The 20,222-nt window shown below is 44.2% G+C and overlaps 1 protein-coding gene across 2 annotated transcripts in view; it reads left to right on the top strand.

Moving 5' to 3' along the window:
* LOC134358262 (vinculin) overlaps nucleotides 1–20,222 on the top strand; it is a 265,439-nt gene that overhangs the window by 161,797 nt on the left and 83,420 nt on the right. For both annotated transcript variants that reach the window (XM_063070279.1, XM_063070278.1), the window contains exons 10-11: nucleotides 10,724–10,899; nucleotides 11,181–11,371. In XM_063070279.1, the coding sequence (XP_062926349.1) occupies nucleotides 10,724–10,899; nucleotides 11,181–11,371 (367 nt within the window). The remainder of the gene's footprint in view (nucleotides 1–10,723; nucleotides 10,900–11,180; nucleotides 11,372–20,222) is intronic.

Below are 20,222 nucleotides of genomic sequence, written 5' to 3' on the forward strand. Positions count from 1 at the left end.
GTCCTCGTTGTCCACGGGAATGGTACCGGAGGATTGGAGGGAGGAGAATGTTGTTCCCTTGTTTAAAAAAAGTAGTAGGGATAGTCCGGGTAATTATAGACCAGTGAGCCTTATGTCTGTGGTGGGAAAGCTGTTGGAAAAGATTCTTAGAGATAGGATCTATAGGTATTTAGAGAATCATGGTCTGATCAGGGACAGTCAGCATGGCTTTGTGAAGGGCAGATCATGTCTAACAAGCCTGATAGAGTTCTTTGAGGAAGTGACCAGGCACATAGATGAGGGTAGTGCAGTGGATGTGATCTATATGGATTTCAGTAAGGCATTTGACAAGGTTCCACACGGTAGGCTTATTCAGAAAGTTAGAAGGCATGGGATCCAGGGAAGTTTAGCCAGGTGGATTCAGAATTGGCTTGCCTGCAGAAGGCAGAGGGTGGTGGTGGAGGGAGTACATTCAGATTAGAGGATTGTGACCAGTGGTGTCCCACAAGGATCTGTTCTGGGACCTCTACTTTTTGTGATTTTTATTAACGACCTGGATGTGGGGGTAGAAGGGTGGGTTGGCAGGTTTGCAGACGACACAAAGGTTGGTGGTGTTGTAGATAGTGTAGAGAATTGTCAAAGATTGCAGAGAGACATTGATAGGATGCAGAAGTGGGCTGGGAAGTGGCAGATGGAGTTCAACCCAGAGAAGTGTGAGGTGGTACACTTTGGAAGGACAAACTCCAAGGCAGAGTACAAAGTAAATGGCAGGATACTTGGTAGTGTGGAGGAGCAGAGGGATCTGGGGGTACATGTCCACAGATCCCTGAAAGTTGCCTCACGGGTGGATAGGGTAGTTAAGAAAGCTTATGGGGTGTTTTTAAAAAAGGAGGGGGAGAGAAACCGGGGAATTATAGGCCGGTTAGCCTAACGTCGGTGGTGGGGAAACTGCTGGAGTCAGTTATCAAGGATGTGATAACAGCACATTTGGAAAGCGGTGAAATGATCGGACAAAGTCAGCATGGATTTGTGAAAGGAAAATCATGTCTGACGAATCTCATAGAATTTTTTGAGGATGTAACTAGTAGAGTGGATAGGGGAGAACCAGTGGATGTGGTATATTTGGATTTTCAAAAGGCTTTTGACAAGGTCCCACATAGGAGATTAGTGTGCAAACTTAAAGCACACGGTATTGGGGGTAAGGTATTGGTGTGGGTGGAGAATTGGTTAGCAGACAGGAAGCAAAGAGTGGGAATAAACGGGACCTTTTCAGAATGGCAGGCGGTGACTAGTGGGGTACCGCAAGGCTCAGTGCTGGGACCCCAGTTGTTTACAATATATATTAATGACTTGGATGAGGGAATTAAATGCAGCATCTCCAAGTTTGCGGATGACACGAAGCTGGGTGGCAGTGTTAGCAGTGAGGAGGATGCTAAGAGGATGCAGGGTGACTTGGATAGGTTGGGTGAGTGGGCAGACTCATGGCAGATGCAATTTAATGTGGATAAATGTGAAGTTATCCACTTTGGTGGCAAAAATAGGAAAACAGATTATTATCTGAATGGTGGCCGATTAGGAAAAGGGGAGGTGCAACGAGACCTGGGTGTCATTATACACCAGTCATTGAAAGTGGGCATGCAGGTACAGCAGGCGGTGAAAAAGGCGAACGGTATGCTGGCATTTATAGCGAGAGGATTCGAGTACAGGAGCAGGGAGGTACTACTGCAGTTGTACAAGGCCTTGGTGAGACCACACCTGGAGTATTGTGTGCAGTTTTGGTCCCCTAATCTGAGGAAAGACATCTTTGCCATAGAGGGAGTACAAAGAAGGTTCACCAGATTGATTCCTGGGATGGCAGGTCTTTCATATGAAGAAAGACTGGATGAACTGGGCTTGTACTCGTTGGAATTTAGAAGATTGAGGGGGGATCTGATTGAAACGTATAAGATCCTAAAGGGATTAGACAGGCTAGATGCGGGAAGATTGTTCCCGATGTTGGGGAGGTCTAGAACGAGGGGTCACAGTTTGAGGATAGAGGGGAAGCCTTTTAGGACCGAGGTTAGGAAAAACTTCTTCACACAGAGAGTGGTGAATCTGTGGAATTCTCTGCCACAGCAAACTGTTGAGGCCAGTTCATTAGCTATGTTTAAAAGGAAGTTAGATATGGCCCTTGTGGCTACAGGGGTCAGGGGGTATGGAGGGAAGGCTGGGTTCTGAGTTGGATGATCAGCCATGATCATAATAAATGGCGGTGCAGGCTCGAAGGGCCGAATGGCCTACTCCTGCACCTATTTTCTATGTTTCTATGTTTCTATGTTAGCTTTCATAAGTCGAGGGATAGAGTTTAAGAGTCGCGATGTAGTGATGCAGCTCTATAAAACTCTGGTTAGGCCACACTTGGAATACTGTGTCCAGTTCTGGTCACCTCACTATAGGAAGGATGTGGAAGCATTGGAAGGGTGCAGAGGAGATTTACCAGGATGCTGCCTGGTTTAGAAAGTATGCATTATGATCAGAGATTAAGGGAGCTAGGGCTTTACTCTTTGGAGAGAAGGAGGATGAAAGGAGACATGATAGAAGTGTACAAGATAATAAGAGGAATAGATAGAGTGGATAGCCAGCGCCTCTTCCCCGGGGCACCACTGCTCAATACAAGAGGACATGGCTTTGAGGTAAGGGGTGGGAAGTTCCAGGGGGATATTAGAGGAAGGTTTTTTTTACTCAGAGAGTGGTTGGTGCATGGAATGCACTGCCTGAGTCAGTGGTGGAGGCAGATACACTAGTGAAGTTTAAGAGACTGCTAGACAGGTATATGGAGGAATCTAAGGTGGGGGCTTATATGGGAGGCAGGGTTTGAGGATCGGCACAACATTGTGGGCCGAAGGGCCTGTACTGTGCTCTACTATTCTATGTTCTATGTTCAATGGGATATTCAAGCTGAGCACCTGCTACAAATCTAATCAAAGAGACAACTTATTCCCATTTCCAAATGTCACTTGCTTTAGAAGCAGCCATTGGATGCAACAGAGTTCACTTTCTTTTCCAAATCTAAGCTAACATTATCTATGTACATTAGCTTTACTACAGATCATTAATTAACACTAGTGTAGATTATGGTATTCAAATCAAGAAAGATTGTGCAAAGTAATGCTAAGTTATTGTTCATGACACCACATATGTTTCAGGTATAGGTCAGCTACTCTTGGCAGAAGTTTTTCCCGGAAAACTATTGCACACCACAATGACTGTTTTTTCCCCCTCCTTTTTCTCACGATTAGAGTGCCTGTATGTATGAAAACATTGTGCAATTAGGGAAATAAATAGTGATCATCCCCCTGTAGAGGTGTTTGATCAGCAAGAACTGTGAAGCATCGGTGTCCTGCCTGTTATACAGAGGAAGAAAACGGCATGTTTGAAAAATTAATGTCCAAATGGCTTTTCCACCTGAACATCAATTTTTCCTGTTATCTAAGAAATAGTGAACAGAGAACACGGGACCGTAAGATATAGGAGCAGAATTAGGCCATTTGGCCCATCGAGTCTGCTCTGCCATTTCATAAAGGCTGATCTGATTTTCCTCTCATTCCCAATCTCCTACCTTCTCCCCGTATCCCTTCATGCCCTGATCAATCAAGAACCTATCAACCTCTTCCTTAAATATACATAAAGACTTGGCCTCCACAGCTGTCTGTTGCAAACAATTCCACAGATTCACCACTCTCTGGCTAACGAAATTCATTGAATAGTACAGCATTTGTCCCATAATGTCTGTGCCATTATCTCTTCTGCCTGTGTATGATCCATATACCTCAATTTCCTGCATGTTAGTCTGTTAACAAACAGCCTGTTAAGTGCCACTGCTGCTTCCACCACTACCCCTGGCAGATCGTTCCAGCCATCTACTACAGTCCAGGCAGGGAGAAAAAACTGACCTTGCACATGTCCTTTCAGTTTTCCTCCCCTCACCTTAAGTGCATGTTCTATAATACTTAGAATAGCACAGTACAGGCCCTTTTGCACTTGATGTTTTACCAACCAATATGACCCTTCCCTCCTAAATGGCATGTCACCATCCATCATTCTTATATCCCTGTGCCTATCTAAGAGTGTCTTAAATGTCCCTGTAGCAGCCTCCATCAGCACTCCCAGCAATGTGTTTCAGGCACCTAACACCATTCACCAGTTGGTAGAGATATCTGGAGTGCTGACATCTACAATTGCATATTTGATACTTCAGCAAGGTAAACTGAAAAGAATGGACATTACACAAGGGACACCAGGGAACATCCGAAAAACAAAATCATGAAGGCAAGGATTCAAATGTTGAAAAGAATCTCAATCAATGGTTTTCCATTGTAACTGAATAAGGTGTGCGTGTCAGTGGACCAGTGTTTAAGAAAACAAGTCAGAGGAGCTAACTAAGAAGCTGGGTCATGAAAATTCTGAAGCAACACATGGTTGACTGGATCAATGGAAATGTAGGCACCGCATTAAGTTCAAGAAAGCACATGACAAGAAAGGTGGCGGGAGGATGCATTGAGAGCAGATGTGCGTGAAATGGGGGAGATACGTTTGAGAGCAGAGTTGATGGTGGAGGAAGGGAAGCCCCCCACTTCAAAAAAGGAGGACATCTCCCTCGTCCTGGAATGAGAAGCCTCATCCTGAGAGCAGATGTGGCGGAGATGGAGGAATTGCGAGAAGGGGATGGCATTTTTGCAAGAGACAGGGTGAGAAGAGGAATAGTCCAAATAGCTGTGAGAGTCAGTAGGCTTATAGTAGACATCAGTAGATAAGCTGTCTCCAGAGATAGAGACAGAAAGATCTAGAAGGGGAAGGGAGGTGTCGGAAATGGACCAGGTAAACTTGTGGGCAGGGTGAAAGTTGGAGGCAAAGTTAATAAAGTCAACGAGCTCAGCATGCGTGCAGAAATCAGCGCCAATGTAGTCGTCTTGTCATCTTGAGTCTTGAGTCGTCCTGAGTCGTCTCAGACTGTCTCATCTCCCTTTCTCTTCTCCATTTACACCTCGGACTTCAACTACTGCACAGAGTCTTGTCATCTTCAGAAGTTTTCGGATGACTCTGCCATAGTTGGATGCATCAGCAAGGGAGATGAGGCTGAGTACAGGGCTACGGTAGGAAACTTTGTCACATGGTGTGAGCAGAATTATCTGCAGCTCAGTGTGAAAAAGACTAAGGAGCTGGTGGTAGACCTGAGGAGAGCTAAGGTACCGGTGACCCTTGTTTCCATCTAGGGGGTCAGTGTGGACATGGAGGATTACAAATACCTGGGGATACGAATTGACAATAAACTGGACTGGTCAAAGAACACTGAGGCTGTCTGCAAGAAGGGTCAGAGCCGTCTCTATTTCCTGAGGAGACTGAGGTCCTTTAACATCTACCGGACGATGTTGAGGATGTTCTACGAGTCTGTGGTGGCCAGCACTATCATGTTTGCTGTTGTGTGCTGGGGCAGCAGGCTGAGGGTAGCAGACACCAACAGAATCAACAAACTCATTTGTAAGGCCAGTGATGTTGTGGGGATGGAACTGGACTCTCCCATGGTGGTGTCTGAAAAGAGGATGCTGTCTAAGTTGCATGCCATCTTGGACAATGTCTCCCATCCACTACATAATGTACTGGGTGGGTACAGGAGTACGTTCAGCCAGAGACTCATTCCACCGAGATGCAACACAGAGCGTCATAGGAAGACATTCCTGCTTGTGGCCATCAAACTTTACAACTCCTCCCTTGGAGGGTCAGACACCCTGAGCCAATAGGCTGGTCCTGGACTTATTTCATAACTTACTGGCATAATTTACATATTACTATTTAACTATTTATGGTTTTATTACTATTTATTATTTATGGTGCAACTGTAATGAAAACCAATTTCCCCCGGGATCAATAAAGTATGACTATGACTACTATACTACTATAGGAAAGTGATGAGGATGGCACGACTGAACCTGAACTCGTGACCACACAGGATGCCAGGAAACTTATTGGTGGATTACAACACTACTTCATGCAGGAAATAAATTAAGGCAGTCCATTGTCTGTACTGATTTTGTTCATTTACAGTCAATCAAAATGATGTACACTAGAATTCCTCTGGTAATACAGTTTTATAGTACTGTAGTAATATTGATAGTGTTCTAACTTGTTCAGTATATCATTTGAAGAGGTAATTTGTTACACAGTTAAACAGTAGTTTGCCTCTACTATTTCTATGAAACTTCGGATAATTGGGGCAACTGTGTAATTGGGCCAAGACATACTGGCCCCGAAGAGTCCCAATTAACTGAATCCACTGTACTTGTACATCTGGTCCCCACTACTTATGATGGGCTTACCCGCCTATAATTTTCAAACTTTTTCTTAAAACTTTTCTTGAACAACAGAACAATATTAGCTATCCTCCAGTCCACTGGCACCTCACCTGTGGTTAAGGACCATTAGGGGGATTTTTGTCATTAGAGAGGGCAATGACCATTGTTATGTTCTCTTTCATCAAGCAGACAACTCCCCTTCCTCCTTTACCTGCTCCTTTGTCATGCCTGTATCCTATGTCTCTACATTGTAACCTGGAACGTTGAGTTGACAGTCCTGCCATTGCCTGAGCCATGTTTTTGTTTATAGTAATGAATATCTGAATCTATGCCCTGAGTTTATTGTTACTTGTCTGTCATTGTCTGCCTTACCTGTCATTGTTCTTGCATTGAAATAAGTGCAGCTTAAACCTATGGTCTTTCCCTTTACTGTGCACCTGTCATCCCTGGTGACTAAATTTGCTCTCACTGGCTACAGTATTTCTCATCATCCACTCTACTGCTCAGGGTCCTACCTGACCCCAGAAGTTTAAACTCTCCCATCTGACCGTAAGACATAGGAACAGAATTAGGCCATTCAGCCTATCGAGTCTGTTCTGCCATTCCATCATGGCTGATCCCGAATCCCACTCAACCCCATACACCTGCCCTCTCAACACATCTTATGATGCCCTGACTGATCAGGAAACAATCACCTTCCACCTTAAATATATGTACAGACTTGGCCTCCACTGCAGATCATTCCACAGATTTACTATTCTCTGGCTAAAATAAAATCCCTCCTTACCTCTGTTCTAAAGGGTTGCTCCTCAAATTTGAGGCTGTGCTGTCTAGTTCTGAATACCCCCACCATAGGAAATGTCCTTTCCGCATCCACCCTATCTAGTCCTTTCAACATTGGGTAAGTTTCAATGAGATCCCTCTGCATTCTTCTAAATTCCAGTGAGTACAGGCTCAAAGCTGCCGAATGTTCCTCATGTACTAACCCCTTCGTTCCTGGAATTATCCTCGTGACCTCCTCTGGACTCTCTCCAATGACAACACATGCTTTCTGAGATATGGTGTCCAAAACAGTTGATAATACTCCAAGTGCAGCCTGATGTTTTATGAAGTCTCAGCATTATCCCCTTGAAATAAATGTCAACATTGTATTTGTCGTCTTTACCACAGACACGACCTGTAAATTAACCTTCTGGAAGTCTTGCACTAGGGCTCCCAGGTCCCTCTACACCTCTGATATTTGAACCTTGTCTCCATTTAAATAATAGTCTGCACCATTGTTCCTTTTACCAAAATGCATTATAAGAACATAAGAAATAGGAGCAGGAGTAGGCCACCTGGCCCATCGAGCCTGCTCCGCCATTCAACAAGCTCATGGCTGATATGGCCATGGAGTCAACTCTACCTACCTGCCTTTTCCCCATAACCCTTAAATCCCCTACTATGCAAAAATCTATCCAACCTTGCCTTAAATATATTTACTGAAATATGGCCTCCACTGCTTCATTGGACAGAGATTTCTACAGATTCACCACTCTCTTTGAAAAGCAGTTCCTCCTCATCTACTCCCCTGAATCTTGAGGCTATGTCCCCTAGTTCTAGTGTCGCCTACCAGTGGAAACAACTTTCCTGCCTCTATCTTGTCTATCCCTTTAATAATTTTATATGGTTATTATAAGATGTCTCCATCATACATTTCCCAACACTGTATTCCATCTGCCACTTTTTTGCCCATTTCTCCAGTTTGTCCAAGTCCTGCTGCAATCGAATTGCTTCCGCAGCACTACCTGTCCCTCCACCTATCTTCATATCGTCTGCAAACTTTGCCACAAAGCCATCAATTCCATTATCTAAATAATTGACAAGCAATGTGAAAAGCAGCAGTCCCAATACTGACTCCTGAGGAACACCACTAGTCACTGGCAGCCAACAAGAATAGGTCCTTTTTATTCCTACTTGCTGCCTCCTGCCTGTCAGCCATTCCGCTATCCATGCCAGTATCTTTCCTGTAACACCATAGGATTTTGTTATGTAGCCTTGTGTGGCACCTTATCAAACGTCTTCTGAAAATTCAAGTAAATGACATCCACTGCCTCTCCTTTGTCCACCCCGCTTATTACTTCCTCGAAGAATTCTAACAGTTTTGTCGAGCAAGATTCCGCCTTACAGGAACCATGCTGACTTTGACTTATTTTATTAGTCTCCAAGTACCTCAAAACCTCATCCTTAATAATAGACTCCAACACTTTCCCAACTATTGAGGTTAGGCTAACTGGCCTATAATTTCCTTTCTTTTGTCTTCCTCCCTTAAAGAGTAGAGTGACATCTGCAGTCTTCCACTACTTCAGGACTGTGCCAGAAACAAGTGATTCTTAAAAGATCATGACAAATGCATCTGTTATCTGTTCAACAGTCTCTCTCAGGACTCTGGAATGTTGTCCATTTGGCCCAGGTGACTTATCCACCTTAAGACCTTTCGGTTTGCCTAGCACTTTGTCCTTTGCAATAGCAATGGCACTCACTCCTGCTCCCTGACACGCATGGACCACTGGCACACTGCAAATGTCTTCCACAGTGAAGACAAGTGCAAAGTACCCATTAAGTTCATCTGCCAGTTCTTTTTTCCCCCATTACTACCTCACCAGCATCATTTTCTAGTGGTCCAATATAAACTTTCACCTCCCTTTTACTCTTTATATAACTGAAAAACTTTTGGTATCCTGCTTTATATTATTGGCTAATCTACCCTTGTATTTCATATTTTCCCTTGTAGCTTTTTCAGTTGCCTTTTGTTGGATTTTAAAAGCTTACCAATCATCCAACTTCCCACGCACTTTTGCTACCTTATATGCCCTTTCCTTGGTTTTATGTCCTTAACTTTCTTCGCCAGCCATGGTTGCCTACCCCTGCCATTTGAGAACTACTTCCTCTATGGGACGTATCTGTCCTGTGCCTTGTGAACTATTCCCAAAAACCTCAGCCATCTCTGCTCTGCTGTCATCCCCACCAATCCACCTGGGCAAGCTCTTTCATACCTCTAATTCCCTTTATTCCATTGTGATACGGATACATGTGACTTGTGCTTCTCCCTCTCAAATTGCAGTATGAATTCAAATATTATGATCACTTCCTCCTAAGGGCCCCTTTATGTTAAGATCCCTAATAAGATCTGGGAGATTACACAACACTCAATCTAAGATGGCCTTTCCCGGAGCAGGCTGAAGCACAAGCTGCTCTAAAAAGCCATCTCATAGGCATTCAACAAGTTCCCTCTCTTGTGATCCGACACCAACCTGATTTTCCTAATTCCCTTGCATAATGAAGTCCCCATTACAATTGGGGCACTACCCTTTTTACATGTCCTTTCCAGCTCCCTTTGCAATTTTAACCCCACATCTTGGCTGCTATTTGGAGGCCTGTATATGAATCCCATAATTGTTTTTTTTACCCTTGCAATTTCTTAAGACAACCCATAAAGATTTAACATTCTCTAACCCTATGTCACCTCTTTCTAAAGATGTACTTCCATCTCTTACCAACAGAGCCACACCACTGCCTTTCTTCCTCCTCCTCCTCCTCCTCCTCCTCCTCCCCTTCCTCCCCCTCCCCCTCCCCCTCCCCCTCCCCCTCCCCCTCCCCCTCCCCCTCCCCCTCCCCCTCCCCTTCCTCCCCCTCCCCTTCCTCCCCCTCCCCTTCCTCCCCCTCCCCCTCCTCCCCCTCCCCCTCCTCCTCCTCCCCCCCTCCTCCTCCCCCTCTCCCCTCCCCCTCCCCCCCCCTCCCCCCCCCCAAGGGGCCAGCGTCCCTCATCAGTGTGTTCAGTTCATCTACATTAGCTGCGCCGCTGTCTTCTAGGAGCGTGTTAACCATAGTCTTGGGAGGGCTGCCTGTCCTTTCGATATAAAGTGTGCCCTTTGATGTTAAGCTCCCAACTATGGCCTTTTTTCAGTCATGACTCAGTGATGCCCACAACGTCATACTAAACTATCTCCAATTGCACCAAGAGTTTGCCCACCTTATTCCAAATGCTAAGCCTTATTCCAAATTTGGCACCTTCAGTCCTGTAACCCTCCCAGGTAGCACTTGCAAATTCCCCAGCCAGAAAATTTCCTCCCCCACCACCCCTTCAATTCAGATACAATATCCCTCTCTTGTACAAGTCATTCATTCCTACCCTGGTGATAGAGGTGACTTATACACTTTCCAAAGTATTTCCTTTCTGCAGCCTCCCAATCCTTACTGTAATGAGATGACCAGAACGTTCATTATTTACCTGTGAGTTTTTAAAATAAAAAAAAGATGGCCTGTATTGAAGAGCAAAATTCTATATCAAAGAGTGGTACATTGTTACAACATAGAGTATAATTTTTCTCCTAAGTTTGCTTCCATAGTTTAACATTGGTTTGGTTTTAATTTAGAGCTGGCTAGCTGATCCACATGGAGGTCCTGAAGGAGAAGAGCAAGTTCATGGTATTTTAAAAGAAGCTAAGAAAATTGCAGATCTTTGTGAAGATGCTAAAGAACGTGATGACATACTGCGTTCCATTAATGAAATAGGAGCACTGACTGCAAAGCTATCTGACTTGAGAAGGCAGTATGTATTCTGAAAAAATAACTAATGACTAGTAGTATATCAGGTGTTCTTGTTTCAATTTAAATCTATCCTGTCCATTCAGTATGAGATGATCAGTCTGGATTATAACTGTTGTATGTTTTACCTAAATTTGACATTTAATGCCTCCATAAAGTGGCTGTACATATTTACAGTTAACTCAGTTTACATTCACTATTCAAATTGAGCTCAATAGACTTTTCTTAGTCATATGTAAGTTTATTTTTTAAGTGTTATTTTTATATTCTTGATTTGCCTTCCAGAGGCAAAGGCGATAGCCCAGAAGCCCGTGCTTTGTCTAAGCAAATTGCAACAACCCTGCAAAACTTGCAAAGTAAGACAAATCGAGCAGTGGCCAGCAGTCGGCCAGTGAAAGCAGCTGTCAATCTAGAAGGTAAAATTGAGCAAGCCCAACGCTGGATTGATAATCCTACAGTTGATGACCGTGGTGTGGGTGAGTATTAGAAAGTTAAATATTTCATTTTTAGGTGTAAGATATGTTACTTGTTACCCAGCAGACTACTTAACAATAGGAAGAAATATTTACTTCTAATGTTTTCAACATACAGGCAGTCCCCACATTACAGCCTTTTGGTTTATGAAAATATATTCTTACAGAATTTACAAATCACTACCCAAACATTTGAGATATGGAATAAAATCTGTGCTCACAGAATTTGTGTGGGGAAGAAAACAGTATGAGTTTGAGTTCCTTAATGCATACAGATGACAGTGCTTCATTCTGTGCAAAATTGCAACTTTGTCCATTTTCTAGAAATGCAAACCTCCATAACATGGGAATTGCTTATGCAGGCAATTTTAATGTTATCATTTCCCCCTCAATAATTTTTAAATGAAGATGATTCGAATGACTAAACACTTAGTATTTGCAGTCATCAAATGCGAACTTCTTGCTTGAAGTTATATTTAGAGAGTTATACAACACAGAAACAGCTCCGACCCACCAAGTTTTAACCCACAAACAAGCACAAAATACCCCACATGAAAACCATAAGACCATAAGACATAGGAGTAGGATTAAGCCATTTGGCCCATTGAGTCTACTCTGCCCTTTAATAATGGCTGATCCTTTACTCCCCTTCTCAGCCCCACTCCCTGGCCTTCTCCCCATAACCTTAGAGGCCATGTCCAATCAAGAACCTATCAATCTCTGCCTTAAATACACCCAACAACCTGGCCTCCATAGCTACCAGTGGTAACAAATTCACCACCCTCTGGCTAAAGAAATTTCTCCACATCTCTGTTTTAAATGGACGCCCCTCTATCCTGAGGCTATGCCCTCTTGTCCTAGACTCCCCCAACATGGGAAACATCCTTTCCACATCTACTGTCTAGGTCTTTCAACATTTGAAAGGTTTCAATGAGATCCCCCCTCATCCTTCTGAATTCCAGTGAGTACAGATCCAGACCATCAAACATTCCTCATATGATAACCCTTTCATTCCCAGAATAATTCTTCTCCGAACCCTCTCCAATGCCAGCACATCTTTATGCTGAGTCCTAAACTGTTCACAGTACTCAAGGTGAGGCCTCACCAGTGCCTTATAAAGCCTCAGCATCACATCCCTGCTCTTATTTTTTTAGACCTCTTGACACCGGCTCTCAGGTTACTCTGCTGTACTGTTCGTTTTACAACTGTTAATTGATGCATTTACCAATCACACCACGCAGTGCACTAGAGATCTGGGGTCTTGGTACAGATGACTATCCATATGATGGTTACTTGTCACTGAAGCTGGAGTTTTCGGAGGCAGATGTGGGAGTAGCTGAGGTCCTTGATACATTAGTTTTGGTTTGTCTGGACCCGGTTGAGAAGGGTGAAGCTTCAATTCTTGTGGGGACAAATACTCCTATTGTGAGGAGGCTAGCGGGAGCCTGCAAGGAGGTAGTTGGAGGACTTTCTGAAAACATTGTCCATTCACCCCGTGTTCCGAGCTGCCTTTGAAGAAGTGCGTAGCCGCACTGGGCGGAATGATGAGTGTAAGCGAGGAACTGTGTGATACACCCAGTCCAAGCCAGTGGTGTTATGGCCTGGGGAAGTTGCTAGAGTGATAGGAAACCCGAAATTTCTGATGCCAAGGTCCTCTTGATGGATGCTGCGGAAGACCACGAAGAGGTGTTCATGCTTACCTGCTGGGGTACTGGTGAAGCCCAAACTCCGGAAGACCACGAAGAGGAGTTCACGCTTACCTGCTGGTGTACTGCTGAAGCCCAAACTGCAGAGACTGGCGATTGTACAGGTAAACAGGATGACACTGACTGTCAGGAACACTTTGGAGAGGGAGGTCACCTTCAAGTGGGGGTTACCAATGGTGCACCTCTTTCCAGTGACAACAATGTCAAGTGCCCCTGTGAAACAAGCTGGGGAGAAACTCTCACCGAAAAAGGGGAAGTTGACTGCTGAGTCTTTGAACTTTGGGGACACCCCGGTACCTGGAGGTTGGAAGAGAAGGTTGCTAGAGAAGATGTTGAAGCTGTTAGATGTCTTTTCTACTGATGAGTTTGTGGGTTGTTCCAAGAGCACCCGCCATACCATCTGGGTGACAGAGGACACCCCGTTCAGAGAAAAATCACGGCAATGGCGTCTGCAGAGGTGGAAGATGTTCAGTAGTATCTGCAAAAGCTGAAAGAAGCTGGGATCATTTCTGTGTCCAGAAGCTCCTATGCATCTCCAATAGTGGTGGCATGGAAGAAGAATGGGAAAGTACAGATGTATATGGACTATTGGACTTTGAACAGGTGTACAGTCCCTGACCAATATACGGTCCTAAGATTCAGGGATGTGCTGGCCTGAGTGTGCAAAGTGCTTCAGTGTGCTGGACTTGAGTGGATATTACCAGAGCCCCATGAGTTAGGCTGATAAAGAGAAGATGGCAATCATATGTCCACTGGGATTCTTCCATTTTGAAAGGATGCCTCAGGGCACATCGGGAGCCCCGGTGACTTTCCAGCATATCATGGAGAAAAAAGTGGGGGATATGAATTTGAGATTTGGTGTACCTGGATGATCTCAGAGTCCACTTTGGAGGAACATGAAACGAGGCAACTGAAGGTACTGGGCTGCCTGAAAGCTGAAGAGATAAAACTTTCCCTGGAAAAGTGGCAGTTCTGCAAGACTTCTGTCAACCGTAGTCTCGGGATGGAGTAGCTATGAATTCGTCTAAGATAGAGGGGATGACAACATGGCCAAGGCCCCGGACTGTGAGTGCCTGTGCTCATTCCTTGGATTCTGTGGGTATTATCAGAGGTTCATAAAGGACTACTCTAAAGTGAGTCACCCTTTTAAATCAGCTTCTGTATGGTTACTCTCCTTTGGGGATGAAAGGGAGGAGGACAAAATGAAAGAACGGTACAAGACTATCTTGGCCCTTCAGAGCCTTTTGGAGTGAGATAGGATGTGAAATGTGAAGAGGCCTTTCAGTTGCTGAAGGAGCTACTGACGAAAGTGCCTTTGCTGGCTTTTGCAGGCACGATTGCCGTATGTATTGCATACAGATGCCAGCAGAAAGGGCTTGGGGAGTGTTCTGTATCAGGATCAGTGCACAGGGTTGAAACCTGTTGCATTTGTCAGCTGGAGTCTGTCACCCTCTGAGCGAAACTACCCCATGCAAAAATTGGAGTGCCTGGGATTGAAATCGGCTGTCGTGGAGAAGCTAAGTGACTATATATATGGTGCAAAGTTCGAGGTGAGGAAAGACGACAACTCATTAACTTATATCCTGACCTCGGTGAAACTGGATGCCACAGGCCATCAATAGTTGGCAGTGTTGTCTGCTTATGATTTTAGCCTGAAGTACCGGCTGGGGAGTCGAAACATTAATGTCAATGCATTGTCCCAACATGCACATGAAGGGTTGAACAGGGATGGAGAGTGGAAAAGCGTTCCTGCCTCTGGGATCAAAGCCATGTGCCAGTTCTCCATCATGGAGAAGGCAGAGGAAGGACAAGGGCAGAATCAAGCGGTGGGTCATTTGGGAGCCTCTGATGGTGCCATTCCACAAGCTTACTGCAAACCTGACTGCTCTGAAGACGAAGCAGTTGCCAGAATTGAGTCCTGGGGAAGTGGCAGCCGCTCAGCGAGATGACCATGCATAGGCCCCATTTGGTCAGTGGTTGCGGAAGGGGACATGGCCCGAGTGGACAAGTTGAAACACTCTGCAGTGTCTCCGCTACTGAGGGAAAGGCCCAGATTGGAGTTGAGGAACCTGTGTGGATGAGTGTGTGCCTACAAAAACTTGCTATAAATTCCCAAACCAAAATCTGTGGATGAACCAGGAGGTACATTGTCTGCTGAAGACTAGATCTGTGGCATTCAAGTCTGGCGACCCCAGTCTGTACCATAAAACTGGGTATGACTTGTGGAGGGCTATTTCAAGGGTGCAGAGTCAATTTTGCACAAGGTTGGAGGTGACATTGCATGTGCAACAACCTTGGCAGGGTTTGCAAGACATTACTTCCTATAAAGCAAAACCCAATAGCATGAATGGCAGCGATGCTTCACAACCAGATGAACTCAACGCCTTCTATGCCCGCTTTGAAAAGGAGAATATAACTGCAGCTGTGAAAATCCCTGCTGCACCCGGTGATCCTGTGATCTCTGTCTCGGAGGCCGATGTTAGGCCGTCTTTACAGAGAGTGAATCCTCGCAAGGCAGAAGGCCCCGGACAGAGTACCTGGTAAGGCACTGAAAATTTGTGCCAACCAATTGGCTGGAGTATTCAAGGACATTGTCAACCTCTCACTGCGATGGGCGGAAGTTCCCACTTGCTTCAAAAAGGCAACAATTATACCAGTGCCTAAGAAGAATAATGTGAGCTGCCTTAATGACTATCGCCCATTAGTACTCACATCTACAGTGATGAAATGCTTTGAGAGGTTGGTCGTGACTAGACTGAACTCCTGCCTCAGCAAGGACCTGGACCCACTGCAATTTGCCTATCGCCACAATAGATGCAATCTCAATGGCTCTTCACACAGCCTTAGACCACCTGGACAATACAATCTCCTATGTCAGGATGCTGTTCATCGACTATAGCTCAGCATTTAACACCATCATTCCCACAATCCTGATTGATAAGTTATAGAACCTGCCTCTGATTTATTTATTTATTCTATTTTATGTATTGCCTTGAACTACTGCTGCTAAGTTAACAAATTTCATGACACATGCCTGTGATAATAAACCTAATACTGATTCTGAGGTCACGTTGCTCAGTGTGCCCAGCTGGTTCTGCCTGAGAAGCATCGGGGTATTGTGTTGAAGTCACTGCATGATGATTCCAGTCATTTGGGGTTGACAAGACCTATGGATTGCTCAGAAGTTGGTTCTACTGGCCCCGAATGAAGCAGGAGGTCGAAGGGTACTGTGTGTGTATTGGATGTATACAGAGGAAGATGCTGTTTACGAGGGCCACTTTGTTATCCCACTTGCAGAGTGTGGGGCCACTTGACCTGGTGTTTATGGATTTCCTGTCAATAGAGCCAGACGCCAGCAACATGGCGAAAGTCTTGGTCATTATGGATCACTACACCAGATGTGCATAAACCTTCCCTACCAAGGATCAAAGGGCGTCCACGGTGGCCAAAGTGTTTTGGGAGAAGTATTTTGTTTTTATGGTCTCCCCAGGCAGATACGTAGCAATCAGGGATGGGATTTCGAGAGTAGGCTCATACATGAGTTACTGAGCATGCTTGGAGTAGAGAAGTTGAGGATTACGCCTTACCACCTACAGGGTGATCCCCAGCCTGAGAGGTTCAATTGAACCTTGCTAGTAGTGCTTCGAACCTTGGTGATCAGTAAAATGAACAAGTGAGGTCAACATATTCAACCTGTATTACAACTGTACATAGAATGAAGCTATCGGGTACTCGCTGTATTATCTGATGTTTGGGCGAGGCTGCCCGTTGACCTCTGTTTTGGGACTGGCAGGGAAGAGCTACAACAGAATACTTATCTGAAGTATGTGGCTGATATGAGAAGGAAGCTGCAAAAGGCTTATGAACTAACTAAGGTCTCGGCTACCAAGTAGAACTAAGAATATAAGAGGAGACCTCCAGGTAGACTGGCCTATGTCGCACCCAGGGAACAGAGTGTAGCACCTGTTCCCTTGGTGAGCTATGTCACTGCTATTTACACCTGGGTTGGAGTTTTGGCTTTGTATGAAGGGGTGACAAATTATCTCAGCGTCATGGGGACATGAGTGATTTTGGTGGAGGGAGAGTGCAACACCCTGGGAAAGGTTTCACTGTTAACGTAATGGTCTTTCTGTAGAAGCAGTGTTTGGGTTATAGTAGAGGTAACAGCTGCTTTGAAATGTAAGCTGGGTCTTTTGTTCAGCGGGAGATGAAGAGAAGACACTGGAGATAACTGGTCGTAGGATTTAACTCGGTGGGGGTACAATGATTTGATGGATCCAGATGCTGAGATCGACTGAGGATCGTTGAATATGAATTTTGGGAAGAGTTGAACTCCAACTTGTGCATATTTGTGTGTTTAATTATAATGGACTCTTTTTTTTCTTCTTCTTTCTTTTCTTTACTAACCCTTTAGTTAAGTTAAGATTCATAAATATTCTTTTAATCATATGCAGTATGCTGTCTGTTGTTGCTTGGCACAGAGTTGTAACAGGTAGTATATTACACAGCATCCACACAAACTGGGGTTTGGGGTGGGTTTGGCAGGACCAAAGTGTGTATTCCCTGGACTTACAGAGCCAAGGAAACCAGCGGGGTTTGACGAATAAAGCACGACAGCGCCTCTTCTTCCTTAGATGTTTGCAAAGATTTGGCATGACATCTGAGGCTTTGACAAACTTCTATCGATTGTGCTGGAGTGTATATTGACTGGTTGCATCAATGCCCTTGAATGAAAAATCCTACAAAAAGCAGTGGATATGGCCCAGTCCATCACAGGGAAAGCTCCCTCCACCATTGAGCATCTACACAGAGCATTATTGCAGGAAAGCAGCATCCATCATCAGGGTCCCTCACTGCCCAGTCATGTTCTCTTCTCGCTGCTGCCATCAGGAAGGAGATACAGGAGCCTCAGAACTCTCACCACCTTGTACAAGAACAGCTATTACACCTTAACCATCAGGGTGTTGAACCAAAGAGAATAACTTCACTCAACTATACTTGTGCCTTCATGGAACTGTTCCCACAACCTATGGACTTATTTTTATCTCATATTCTAGATATTTATTGTTTATTTATTATTGTTATTTTTTCCTGTGTGTATTTGCACAGTTTATTGTCTTGCACACTGGTTGTCTGCCCTCTTGGTGTGGTCTTGTATTGATTCTGTTATGGTTATGCATTTGAATATGCCTACAGGAAAATTAATCCTAGGGTCAATTTTGGTGACACACATGTACTTTGAAAATAAAATTATATTGAACTTGAACTTTACAAGGGAAGGCAATATCATGATGCAGAATTCGGTGTTACTGTTACATTGAAAGTCCAGTGCAGACAGACAAATGGCTCAAGACCATTATGAGATCAATTCTGATTTTGAGAGTTCATTTTATTGTACAAGAGGCCCACTTAGCATTATAACAGTGGGATAGAAGCTGTTCTTGTGTGGTATACGCTTTCAGGCTTTTGTACCTTCTGTCTAAGGAGAGGTGGAAAAAGAGTGTCTGCGGTGCAAGGAGATTTTGATTATGTTGACTGGCTTTACTGAACCAATGAGAAGTGTAGATAGAACCCATAGAGGTGAGGTTAGTTTTTGTGATGTGTCCACAACTCTCTGAAGTTTCTTGTGGTCTTGGGCAGAGCAGTTGACGTGACAAGCCAGGATGCATCCAGACTAGATACTTTCCATTTTTTAACAATACTAATTTGGGGACATACCGAATTTCTTTAGCTTGCTGTGCAATAATGCATTTTCTTGGTTATAACATCTTCGTGATTGGACTAGGAGAGGCTTCTGGTGATATTGGAACTTGGAAGTTCTCAACCATCTTGACTTTAGCTCTATTGATTTAGAGAAATGTGTACATTGTCCTGCTTCTTGGAGTCAATGACCAACTCTTTTGTTTTGCTGACATTGAGGGAAAAGTTGTTGTCATGACAGCATTCCACTAGCCTTTCTATCTCCTTCCTGTACACTTGATTCTTTGTTACTTCATTCATTCTTTCAAAAATAGTCATAGTCATACTTTATTGATCCCGGGGGAAACTGGTTTTCGTTACAGTTGCACCATAAATAATAAATAGTAATAGTAATATTACTATTAGTAAATAGTAATAGTCATAGAAATAATAAATAGTAATAGAATAGTAGTAGAAAATAGTAATAAATAGTTAAATAGTAATATGTAAATTATGCCAGTAAATTATGAAATAAGTCCAGGACCAGCCTATCAGCTCAGGGTGTCTGACCCTCCAAGGGAAGAGTTGTAAAGTTTGATGGCCACAGGTAGGAATGACTTCCTATGACGCTCTGTGCTGCTAGATTTTGGAAAAATCACTAAAAATCACTAGATTCTGGAATAGTTCCAGAAGACTGGAACACTTCAAATGTCGCTCCACACTTCAAGAAGTGGGGGGCGGGGGGTGGGCAGAAGAAAGGAAATTATAAGTTGGTTAGTCTGACCTCAGTGGTTGAGAAGATGTTGGAGTAATTTATTAAGAATGTAGTTTCAGGGATGTTTGGAGGCACATGATAAACTAGGCCATAGTCTGCATGGTTTCCTCAAGGGAAAACCTTGCCTGACAAATCTGTTGGAATTCTTTGAAGAAATAACAAACATGATAGACAAAGGAGAATTGTTTGATGTTATGTACTTGGATTTTTAGAAGGCCTTTGACAAAGTACCACAACAAGCTACGAGCCCATGGTATTACAGGAAATGATACTAGTATGAATAGAGCAGTGGCTGATTTGTACGTGGCCTATCAGCAGCATCATCAGAGCTTTACCAAGAAGGATTTCTCGCAAGTCGGTGGCGGTTTTTTAAAAAGGGAGCTTCGAGAGCATTTCTCCATTGAACGTGGCCTATTGGCAGCTGTAACCGGAACACCAATCGTGAGTTAGATAGCAGGGAAAGTTGAGGCATAAAAGTGAGACACTGCCTAGCGGAGCAGTCATCGATAGAATGATCTGAGGCAGAGTGGTAGGACTTTGTCTCATTTGGGCTTCAGCGATAACTGGTCAAGGCGAGGTAAGTTACCTGTGAGGATTAGAAACAGAAAGTATGTCAGTGAGGCTGGTGTTATGTACTGGGTGTCGGATGTAGGAAGTCCGGGAGACTCCCAGTCCCCTAGACAGCCATATCTGC

This window comes from Mobula hypostoma, chromosome 18 (assembly GCF_963921235.1).
Source record: "Mobula hypostoma chromosome 18, sMobHyp1.1, whole genome shotgun sequence".
Classification (NCBI taxonomy): Eukaryota; Metazoa; Chordata; class Chondrichthyes; order Myliobatiformes; family Myliobatidae; genus Mobula; species Mobula hypostoma.